The 12,457-nt window shown below is 36.9% G+C and overlaps 1 protein-coding gene across 9 annotated transcripts in view; it reads right to left on the bottom strand.

The window, feature by feature from the left end:
- Positions 1 to 12,457, bottom strand: part of add3a (adducin 3 (gamma) a) — a 175,074-nt gene that overhangs the window by 38,607 nt on the left and 124,010 nt on the right. For all 9 annotated transcript variants that reach the window (XM_056447734.1, XM_056447735.1, XM_056447736.1 and 6 more), the window contains 2 exons: positions 5,014 to 5,154; positions 736 to 885 (listed from right to left, as the gene is read on the bottom strand). In XM_056447734.1, coding sequence (XP_056303709.1) covers positions 736 to 885; positions 5,014 to 5,154 — 291 coding nt within the window. The remainder of the gene's footprint in view (positions 1 to 735; positions 886 to 5,013; positions 5,155 to 12,457) is intronic.

Raw genomic sequence — 12,457 nt, forward strand, 5'->3', positions numbered from 1 at the left:
GGAAATATGTCACACTGCACATAGTAAACGCACACCCTAACAAGGAACTGAATATATAGGTGTAAAGAGATGTGTTTACCGTTATTTTGACATACAAAAGTGTTTTTGGAGCTTCCTATGATTACAGTTGAACCATTTAATTCACAATAAATGTTTGCGTTCCTTTTCTGGACTTCTCAGGAACATTTCAATCAATGGAGTATGAGAGAACTCTCGGATTTCATCTAAAATATCTTAATTTGTGTTATGAAGATGAACTCGAGATAAAAGACTTGGAATGACATAAAGGTGAGTTTTTCATTACAGAATTTTATTTTTTTTGGTGAACTGACCCTTTAATCCATTCCAACAGGCATCTAGATATTTACATTTATGAATATTATTATTATTAACACATCATAATGAGCATAACTACAACATTATAAAGACAAATAGCACATTTTTTTACAATGATAGTAATTCATAAATAGCTGTGTCTAATTTAATAATAATATAATTTGATATTACTGAGGTTCACATCATAGGAAAAGTGAACGACTTGAAGCTATGAATTACAAGGAGAGTTAGATTAGTGTAACTATAATGTTTATTGCCCACCGGAATGGATTGTGAAACCCTGGATTACACACAATGCACACCATTCATTGTCATTTCCTTGTCCTAAAAACAAACACCAAAAACCCAACTAAAATATTTGATCAGTTCTGCCAATATTAAACGGAAGCTGTGCCTTACTGTAATGTAGCAGCTCGCAAAGTGAGCCCAACTGAACAGGTCCACTATTCTGTAGAGGCTGGCCAGTTTGCAGCGGGTCTGTTTCTCTCCCTTCACCATAGTACTGGACTCCACACTGAACATGTCATTTATTGGGGTCACCATTCCCAACCTGAGAAAACATGGACAAAATGGGGATCAGATCATGTACTTCATTTATTAGTACTTCATTATTTACCCAAGAACACAATGTTAGAACTGCTCTTAAGATAACATGGACAACAAATGGGCATGTAAACAGTGGTACTTAATGCTGTCAGTAAAGCCAACGGTGTGTCCTGATTGAATGATAATGCTTCAGGAGTGTCCGTGAAACATCGATATGCCTAAATCTAATAAGGATGTTCTAGACTGGTGCAGTTTATACAGCTTAAAACACTCCTGTAATCAATTTACCATAGCTTATTTAGAAGCTTCAGGGATCGTGGATAAAGGAAAATAAGGAAATCCAATAATAGTTTTAAAACTAAATAAAACTTAATTTAGCTGTACAAAAGGTCCAGCTCCAGTAAACACAGTCTAGAATAATCAGATTATTTTATATTTCAAGTAGTGCATGTTGCAGAACTTCAGTTTTACTTGGCCGAATGTTCCAGAAGTCAACTCCAGCTGACTAAATCTACACTAAATCTAATCTCACACCTCCAGTTATGGATTGTTCCCACTTGGCAGTATGTTTTGGTACAGTACAGTGAAGTACGCATTTATTTCTGTTTACACTGTCAGTGTCATGTCATTTACATGTTAAGTTGATGCATGGACATGATCAGATAGTTTGCGGAGCTATTTGAGCTAATGAGGCAGCGCAAATGACACAAATTGAGCATTTAAAAGGCATTTGATGTGCTTAATTTTGGCGGACATTTATGCCAAAATGCATGGGCTGGTATAAGATTCTGACGGTATGATAACCTTGGATAAAATTATCACAGTTTCACAGTTTTGTCATTACTGCTCTAAAACATTATTTTTAAATGAAAGGGGTAAAAAACGAAAACTTTTGAAGACCAAAAAATCATTGACTTCTGCTGTCTTCATTAGTTTCAAAACCACAAATTTCTTTACAATTTAAAACGGCATCTTTAGATTTCTTTTCAGCTGGACATACTGTTGTTCAAAAAATTATAATCTTACAGAGAATACCATAGGAATGGTATAACAGAAAATTTTGGGGGTTTTAAAACCTTGAAATTTTTTCAAACCACGGTATACCTTGAAAACGGTTATTGTCCCATGCCTACACGCCACATTAGCCAATCAAGAGCTTGCTCTAGTAGGGGCATGATTATGATGTTGTGCCTGTTGCTAGTGTCCTGAGGAAAAATTCTCCTGCTGTAAAATCCATGTCAGCCATTTAGCAATAAAACTGGAGTTGCCAGGCAGACAGACGCCCCTCTCGTCGTGACACGAATCTTTGTCTATTGTGAGTGAATTTGACGCGTGAATGAAACGAATTTGACGTGCGAATGAAGCAAGTAAAATAAATGTTCTAATTACATGCGAATATTCGCGCAATTAGCATTTCTAACACAAAAGCAGAAGGCTGATTGTTTTTTGGGCTGTTTCTCAATTCCAAGAACATTGAACTGACTTGAGTTCTTGTGAAGTCCGGTCTTGCCAGGTCACCTCAGAAGAACGAACTCGGGAGACCGCGGGAACACAGAACGCGTCCTGTGAGAAATGAGATGCTGCGTTCTTCCTGATGTTTACCCTTTACCTTTATCGTCTCCTTTATGAAAACTCATGAGATAAATAAGTTATAGCTCTAAACTTTAATAATATATCTTTATATATCTTTCCACCTCCTTTATTCCGTCGCAATGACTTCTGGGACTTCTAGAGAGAGTTTGGTGCTCAAGTCTGCATCGGTGCATCCTCAATACAAAGAAAGCATCCGGGAACTTTCACACCTCCTCCATTCTTGAGTTTTGGAACTGACCTTTGATGACTTCAAGTGAGAACAAGAGGACGGAAGATCACTGAAGAGCGCATATTGAGAAACAGCCATTGAATTGTTGCTTACAAATGCGACAAAACAAGACAACACAGCCAGCGACATTTTTACATACACAGTCATAACACATTACTGTAATAGCATAATGACGTCTCATCTAAAAGTGTGGAAAGCAAAAAGGCGCACCACTTCATCTGTCAATTTGCATGAGCTTTCAGTGTCTACATGTGAAACACACAATATGTGAACGGTACAGCTGAAGACTACATAATACACAAGACGTGAAAAGAACACTGACATATTTTGATTTAGAAACCATATAAAGTTACAAATAACGGCACATTTGATCAGTGATCATGTGGTGAATGTTAATCCACTATTTACACTTTTCGAATAGTAGATAAAAGACTTCCAGTGGGCACATCTACTGGCACTGTGTTGACCATCGCAAAATCTCATTCACTGAGATTAAACTAATATTGCAGCTCATGAAAAGACCGGTATTGAGGTTAACATGACGTATGCAAATAATAAGTTATATATCAATATCATCTGTGCAATATCAAACACCACCCCTAAGAACAGCAAAGTTATTATGGTTAACTCATAGGGCCGGTGGGCGAATGCAGATTTTTTTCCTGTTTGCTAGTTTTGATTAGTGTTGATTTCAAATGCAATAAATCTTTTCATATAAAACTTGTAGTAACGGTTCTCATTATATTTGGTGTGTGGGCTAAATTTTGGTTGGTGCGTCTACATTTTAGAAGTTATGAGCACCTGTGCTACCAAGAAAAAAGGTTCATTTCGAGCCCTGCCTTTCTTGACCTCCACTTGGCTAAACTATACAGAATTCATATTTAAAGACTAGTTGACTAAATTCTTGAGATCTCAAGATGGCATCATAATCTAGAACACTTGGCTAAACATTCTAGATCTCATTCTAGAGGTCCACCTAACTAAACTGCCTAAAGCTCTTCTTTGCACTCTAGTTGGAAAAAGGTTCAGAAACTCCTTCGAAATCTCCAGTTATTGTTTTGGAAACTCGTCATTGAACTCAGGATGGCTAAACGAGACAGAAGTCTATCTGAAATTCCACTTTACTAAACATTCCTGAACTTATTCTACAAGATATTTCAGAAGTCATATCTGTTGACTGAATGTTGCAGAACTCTAGCTTGTCAAAGGGATAGCTCACCCAGAAATTGAAATAATCCTTTATGAGTTTCTTTCTTCAGTTGAAACTTGAAAACCAGAAACCATTGACTTCCATAGTATGAAAAACAAATATGATGGAAGTCATTGGTTACAGGTTTCCAGCATTCCTCAAAATATCTTTGTTACTGTTTAACAGAAGACAGAAACTCATAAAGGTTTGAAATGGCTGAGTAAATTAAATCTGGAGCTCTGTTGACAGTTTAAGATTAGAAACTAACGCATTTAAAATCTCCACTGAATACAGTGCACTTAAAAGTTGCACTTTATCTGGATTCAGAAACACACATGGTGTAGTAACTTTGGAAAGTGTACTTTTTAATTTAAATATTACCTGTTTGTGTTTTGTTCTTTAATTTTTTGGTTGTGAATGTCATGAAGGATATAAATAGGATGGCAGCACGTCTGAAGAAAGGAAGACATTTTTGTTGAAAGATTCTTGTTTTTGGAACGAATTTCATTTGATATAATTTGTCTCCTAATTTTGGTGCATTTTTTGTTGATCAATTATTTACAAAATAAACAAGATCTAATAAAAACGAGTGGAATTAAGTGCTAACACAATTTTAATGATTTGTTTCTTGAGATTAATTTCCATAAACGATCTAGACCAACTTGAGTACTGCATTTGAACACACAACCCATTATATCTACACAATACATCTAAGTCTTACATAATGTATGAATATCAGATCCTATTATTCATGATATGTTTCAGAAAAAGCTCTAAAGCGGTGGAACATCTCCAGACACCTTATAGGCTTTAAGCTCTGAGTCTGAATGTACAGTAAGTTCTGAAGGGGGCTTGCTGAAGTTCCTCTGATTAGTTCCGCATAACAGAGAGAGAGAGAAAACAGACACGTGTGGAGGGCTTGATGGGCCGATAAGGGAGACAGATGTGAGATGAAGGAATGCGAAGGTTTTCCTGAGTTGGCTGGTTGTATTTCCTCCCTCAAAGTCTGATCTATTATTTTGCGACCTGTATAACTCAGAGCAGGTGGAGAAGTGTGGGGGACATCCGAGGAATGTTGCAATCTGTTTCTGTGGAGACGGGCCGCACCATGCTGATACTCACTGAGGGGGGAGGTGGAGAATCCGGCGACAGAGCTGGACATGAAGAAGTCTGCGATCTGCCGCAGAGCGAGCAATCCTGCGGGGTTATTCCCCTTGTTCATCTGCTCCTGGATCATTCCCTCTAGCTCATCCTTAAATGCCTGAAAGAGAATGTGAGATTAGAGGTGAGTAACGAGAGCTGTAATCCCTCCACGTTTAAATCATCACGTAGGCTGTTTTTTCCACTTGTATCTTGACAACTAGTTAAGTCTATTAACCCAGAGACCTACTCTACTGTACTCCACTCTGGCCAAATATAGGATATTTTCTACAGACAAACAGACAAAGTCAGTGTTGTTGACATCATATTGCATTTTCATTGTCACACATGACAAAAAAGTATTGTCATCTTTAAAAATTCAGTAAATCTTCAGTGAATATTTATTTGTTTCCCATGGACCTCTTGTTATAAAAACTCTGTGTTTTTTTCTTTTTTTACATTTTTGGGCCAAATCTCAAACTGTTCTATGGTGTGACAGTCTCAAGCATATTTCGATAAAATACAGCTCATTATTTAAAAACTATATCATAAAATCATTCATAAATACCTCAGAAATAAATTTACAAGTGGCTATGGTTAGACATTGCTTCCCACACATAGACTTTACTTGGACAGGTCGCCCAGGTATAATGATTTTAATAAATTACATAGACTATTGTATAGACATATCTAAAATGCTTTGGCATTCAAGTTTGCTTTGAACTTATGCTTTGAAGAGATAGAAACGCAGATTTTACCGTCAGTGGGTGCACATGGACTCATGAGTAGCATAAAGTAAGAGAAATAGTGGATTTTTTTTATTTCAACAGTAATTTATTTAATTTAACCCATTGAGAAGAAACTGTGTATAACAGTGTCGTAATAAATACAATTACTGTTAAAATTTTAATTAATGTTTTGTATGTCGCAAATAGTTAACTATTTACGTGATGTGTGGGTAAATGGTGTGTTTCAATCCAGCTACCACCGCAAGTGTATTTTAAACTCGAGGGAAGTACTGTTATAAATGAGATTATTTTTTCACCCATATATATCTATAAATTCTGAAAATCATGTCATTTGGTGTGACATTTTTTGCTAATTTTAAACTGGAAACTCCACTGAAAACTTTAATTAGTTGAAGGATCAGATTCAAGACCATGTGGCTGAAGCCAACTGTGAAGCCCATGATGTGAGAAAAAAATACTACTCATAATTTAAAGATGTGGTCCACTACGATATCATATTTTAAACTTTAGTTGATGTGTAATGTAGCTGTGTGAACATAAACAACATCTCTGAATGTAAAACGTTCAAAGTTCAAAGCAAAGGGAGAGATTGGCTTTTACAGAGTTAGCTTAGCAAAGCATACAGCAAACAAAGTTTGGGGACTACAAAAAATATATCCAGGCTAGTGAGATTACAAATGCTTCAGGTTATGCACATTCACCATGCACATACACCTCGCGCAGCGAAGGGGCGTGGCCAGAGGTGCTGTAATGTTATAGCAGAGAAAGCTAAAATGCCGTCTAAATGCTGCTTTTTCCACTGAGCTAGTTCTGTTTCTGTATTTGAGCTTACAAAGACAGAAGGGCTTACAATTTGATTTTAGTTATGTTCCAGGGAACTATAAAAAATAAATATTTGCTAGCATTTGACAAAGAACAGCTTTCAGATCCTCTCCAAGTTCAGTGTTGGACTTGGCTAAAAACTCCTACAACCATAAAAGACGACACTGTGGATTGTAAGCCACAACATCTATTTCATGCAGTTTCTAGCGTTAACGGTATGTTGTAGCAAGGATGTAAACAATGGGAAATGTTGTTTGGCACCGTTAACAATCTACAAATTCATATTTATCAGTCAAACCAGTAACCACCCACAATCTTCTCCAGCACTAGAGTGTCTCTCTATGCAGACGCTTTCCCTGCGTTTGACATCTCAAATAACAAACTCACAAAAGATATGTGAACATTTCATATTACTTACACATGCTTATAACTAGGGTTGAGTATCGTTTGGGGTTATTTCGATACCGGTGCTAAATCGATACTTTTAAAACGGTACCCGTGCCAAAACGGTGCCTGAACCGATACTTTTTAGCCGCAAAATTATTCATGCTCTTCCAGGTGCAACCCATCTCTGGGAAACATCCATATACACTCATACACTACGGACAATTTAGCCTACCCAATTCACCTGTACCGCATGTCTTTGGACTGTGGAGGTAACCGGAGCACCCGGAGGAAACCGGGCACTCTGTGGCGTGGCAGAAATATGAACAGTGTCCTGAGTCGTGGCTGGGCGCCGAGGTCCGCTGCCGACTTGCGGCGCCGGTGTGTGTACCCTGATAGAAACCTATGTTTAGAATTCCAAAAATGCATGTCGCCGAGTGGCACGTCTGGTGTACTACCTGCTTTACGTTCTTGTCGCAGCACCAGTGGCACCGGAGTTAGGCACCGAAATTCAAATGCTGATTTGGTCCAGTGCACACCAGTTACACAGGTACCCAACCCTACTTATAACCCTAATATATATGAAAGACGCTTGTCAGATTTTATCTTGGATAGCAGGCATGAGGTTCAGCCGTCTCCTTGTCATTTTGATTCAGGCTCAAACTGATACAGCTAACTGTTACACTGTCTGACAGTATTTACGTGACGCTTGTCCTGGTGACATGGAGGCGATCTGCGAATCACAGCACATTATGTCAGCTGACCAAACAGAGCCTTTTGAGGGCAGGCTTTCAGAAAACTAGGAAATATGATTGTCGTTTTCATATTAGCGGAGTAGCTGTATATAATTAGTTTTATGAAAAAAATAACATGATTTTTTTTTTTTTTTACAAATGAAGCACAAGCATACATTGGTTTGCACACCATAAACACATCCAAGCCTTAAAATACACTCTGGACCACCCCTTTAATAAAGTAAATAGTACTGTATGAAGATAAGTGTCAACCAATGAATACAAATTGCTCTCACACCTTTTTTATATTATTAATTTTGCTATGTCACACCATAAGACAGTACAGTTCCGTTAAAAAGTAAAAAAATAAACAAGTACATAAATAAATAATTGATTGTTAGTCAGTGACCCCTTACATAAAAACAACAGTTCTTTTTTTTTCATATTTTTACTGCTCATGTTACTGCTCATGTCAGCTTTCCTGATACTATCATGCTGTCTCGATTACATTAAAAATTCCTTCCACTATCATTGGAATGTATTTTTTAAGTTTAGGAAAGGAAATCCTTTTAAACTGGTTTTATAACTAGTGTGAAGCTCTTCATTATTATGTGCTGTCATTCTGCACACCTGCTCGAGGTCTCAGGTATAGAATGATCAAAGAGTTAAGACAAGAGAATGAATCACAGGATGAACTCTCATGCTGCAGGTAATGAAAGAAGAGAGTCAAACTGACACATTGCTTCAGTAACGATGACTGCTCGTTCTTACTGTACAATTGCGCACAGGCTTGTCTTATAAACAAGTGTGACGAACTGTCTGGATATGAGACTCAGCAACGCACATGTTCAAAGCAGGAGTGTACAAACATGCAAATGCTATGCAAAATGATATATGCCTATGTCAGAATAAGAAAGGTCAACAAGTTTCATGACACACACTGTGCTCACTGATTGCCTAATGCGTTTTGCACACACAAATGACCATCAGTAGCGAAAATCGTCAGTTTTACCGTGCTTTCACACCTGTAGATCGATTGTTTTGCTCCGAAACAGGGATTTAAATTGTTACAATGTTTATTTTTGTTCTTTGTTCTTGTTCTTCATTTTTACACTGCAAAGTTTCTAAATGGACCAAAATAGCTAAAACAACTCACATGCGAGTAAACTCTCCTCACATTGGTCATTATAAGCAAAAAGGTGGCCTTTAATTTTGACACCCACAGACATCTTCACCAAATCTAAATCAGAAAGGGTAAAACTTCCTCGTACATTTGTCAAGGTTCTATTTTAAAAAAGTTTATTATAGGCTTACATTGTAGAGAGAAATAACAGATGAACTGAAACTGGAGTCAGATCATGAAGCAGATCAATGTTGATCTTTCTTTTGAGGTTTCATAAAATGAACAAAACAACAGGTCTAATACAAAATACTATAAGATTAAAGTATCAGATGGTAATTTATGTCGATTTTCCTAACCGATAAACAGCTCTCGTTAATAGTTTAGCATGCTTTCACTTTTATACTTGACATGAAACGTACATTTACCAGTAGGAATGACATTTCTCCCAACTCATTATTCTCTCTTAATATAGCCATATGTAGGCTATTACATATAACACATTGTGATACAGCCTGGTTAGTTAGTTTGTTGGATCGTATTGCTTTCTCACTACAATCGATCTGCTCCAAGTTCGTTTCAATCAAGCCGAGACCAACACATTCAGGTGATCTCTGAATGACGGTATACGATATATATTCGGTATTTTCCCATAAATGGTTACTTGAGAGTTAAAGCCTTTATTAAAACTTTATTAAACATTTTTGAGCAATATATAATTCAAACACAGGGAATTCCCTCCCTGTTTAGAAATAAACAGCGGCATAAAAAAATAACAGCTGCACAAAATGTTTAAGAAATAAAATAAAGTACAAGTTTTTCTCTTGCTTAGCACTATACACAGCACTACTGTGCCAATTACAAAGTAAATAGAACCATAGAAAGCATAGCAACACTGAGCAAAAAAGGAACACACTTAAATAGTAACAAACAAAAAGTTTTGTAGGATAGACAAGAACCACAATGAATGTAAATATGAAACACAGTATTTTATCTCACAATTACAGTGTTTTTATAAGTAATCCTGTATACCACAGTTGTGTGATTTATAAACAACAATTCAAACAGCTGTATATGTTTTTTAGTTACACATTTACATGTTTGTATTGTGCACAATTATTAAACAGTGCACATATCAAAGATATATAAAGACAAGTCTTTCACTCCATGTAAAAAATCCTACACTTTTTCTTTTGTTTTGACTAAACTTGTTTACTAAATATTAAATAAGGAGAAGTAACGAAATTGTTTCAGAGTACTGTGATGCAATGCGTGCTACCTTGGAGTGGTCTGTTTTGCGCAGAATGCGCACGTGTGGCCTTAAACCATATCGATATGAACGATAATCCCGCATCGCGTTGGGGAATCATATGCCCAGAACTCGTTTCACATATGCCAAACAAACCCTGTTAACTGGGCAAACGAGCCAGGTTCCGAAACAAATGTTTAGGCACCCTTATGCTGACTGTCTGGTTTTAAGCAAATTGCATGTACTGAGATTTAAGATGTTTTCGCCAAATTTTGTGAGGTTATTGATAACAAAAGCTTTAGAACTTCTCTCAATTTTAGTTTAAGGCACATACCCAAGTTAACTTGATATCCACAATTAAAAACGGCTAACTGTGTGTTTGTGTGCAAAATACTTTGTACCTATTAACTCTCAAATAGACACAAAGTCTGATTTCTGCTTCTGTTTACCGTAGGGGTTTTTCCCATGCTGGTCTATTATTGTGGCAACAAATATTTCACCCCATAAATAGCAACAAAAACAAAATGGTTACTTCACATGTCTTATTGAGTCATTCCTGTAAACCTGACTGAAAGTGTGGTAATGAAGGACTACTGAAAAAAATATAAATGTACTGATTCTCCTTCCAGTCTCGGCTGTCTGTTTGGCTGAACTCTGCGTCCCATAAAGCACTTTAACTGCCCTCCACAATGGCTTCCCAGCATGCACCAAAGGTCTGGAGAGACTGAGTTAAAGAACTGCTCTGTCTGTCTGATTTCCATAGCGACAGTCGCCAGGCAGCCGCCAGAATTGAACACTGTGCTGGTGTGTCCGTGTGGAAACTGTCCCGGCCAAACTTTGTGGTTTGTCTGTCAATTACGTTTCTACGGCTTGATAACCTAATTTAGAGAGCAACAAAGTACAAAGGACTTATATTAAAGTGGCTTTAAATTTGTTTAGTTTTGAAACCTAGCCCATTTCATTAAATAGACACTGAAAAAATAGAGAGAACAAAAGAAATAACAGAAGTCAAGGCCTTAATGCACACATAATGTGTTAAGGAAGGTTATGGGATTGTTCAAAATAAACAATGAACTGTGAAGGAGCAGTCATGTTACAGTTATCTTATGTGTGAAATCAAGACATTTCAATAAGAATCAGTACAAATGGAAAACTTGCTTAAAGGTCCTGTGAAGTGCTTTAAAATGTGCACTTTCTATTCAATGTTTGACGTAATCTTAACAGAAAAATGAAGAGAGGGCGGGACAGAGTAGCCCTCCCCTTTAAAAGAACAGCCAATAGTGTTTTGTTTTTCTCACAGCTTAGCCAGTGAGAGAGGTTGAGCTCTAGCGCATCAAATCAAAAAAGAAAATGAGAAGCATCTTGAAGGGGGCGAGGCATGTCAAATACTAGAGAGCGTTTGATTGGTCAAGATTCGAAGAGAAAATGCAGTATAGGCTGGCGTGAATTTTTTTTTTTATATATTTAGGTGTTGATATATTTAGGTTAATATATTTAAGTGACAAACTGCAACCTTTAGATGTTTATATCAGTTTTATATCTTCTAAACGCAAAAATTTGTCACTGTTTTCCAACACACAAGCTATTAGATTTACTAAAAATGAATAAACTGAAACTAATATCTTAAAATGGTTCATTTTAATTTCACAAGACCTTTAAGGATTTTATACCAGCTTCAAGTTGATCACACAAAGTCATTGCACTGAGCAACAGCAAGCAGCTTTGTTAGAAAGCGTCTTCTGGTAAAGCACAGCTCCATTGTGACATTATTCACAAATTTTTTTTGTAATTGGTGCTGCACAATATATCGTTTCAGCATCGGTATCTGCAATCGACGTTATCATCTGCTACAATCACATAGCAGGATCTGCAATGTTCAGTCAGGATTATAGCTGACAGAGAACTACAGTTTAGAATATAGATTTGTGAAGACACTGCAAACTTGACCATAGTAAGAGACCCATAATTTCATGTTTTTGAAGGGGCCGTAAGTAAGTTTTTGACTCTTCTAAAGAATAAAAATACCATAATATGTTTGCAAATATTTAAAAAACATGCCAAATGAACAATCTTGTTTATGTGAAAAACAATACTAAAGTCAGATATTCTGCATTTAAAATGTGTGTTACGTGCAGGAACGTCTGTCTTTTTGTGGGGGGGCCATTTAACCTGCCCAATGCTAGTTTAGCTAATTATATTTCAGCATGCCGGGTTGCCTTTTCACCGCACATTTCATTCATTCAGTCAGGAAGGCAAATTATGCACCCGCGACTGAAATGTGACCTCCAGCGGACAGTTGCAGCCTCCGAAATGAGATTAAAATGAGCACTTTCAGAGTTCTACTTGAGGTGGTTATTAATTAGCAA

The sequence above is a fragment of the Danio aesculapii genome, chromosome 22 (assembly GCF_903798145.1).
Source record: "Danio aesculapii chromosome 22, fDanAes4.1, whole genome shotgun sequence".
In the NCBI taxonomy this organism is placed as follows: Eukaryota; Metazoa; Chordata; class Actinopteri; order Cypriniformes; family Danionidae; genus Danio; species Danio aesculapii.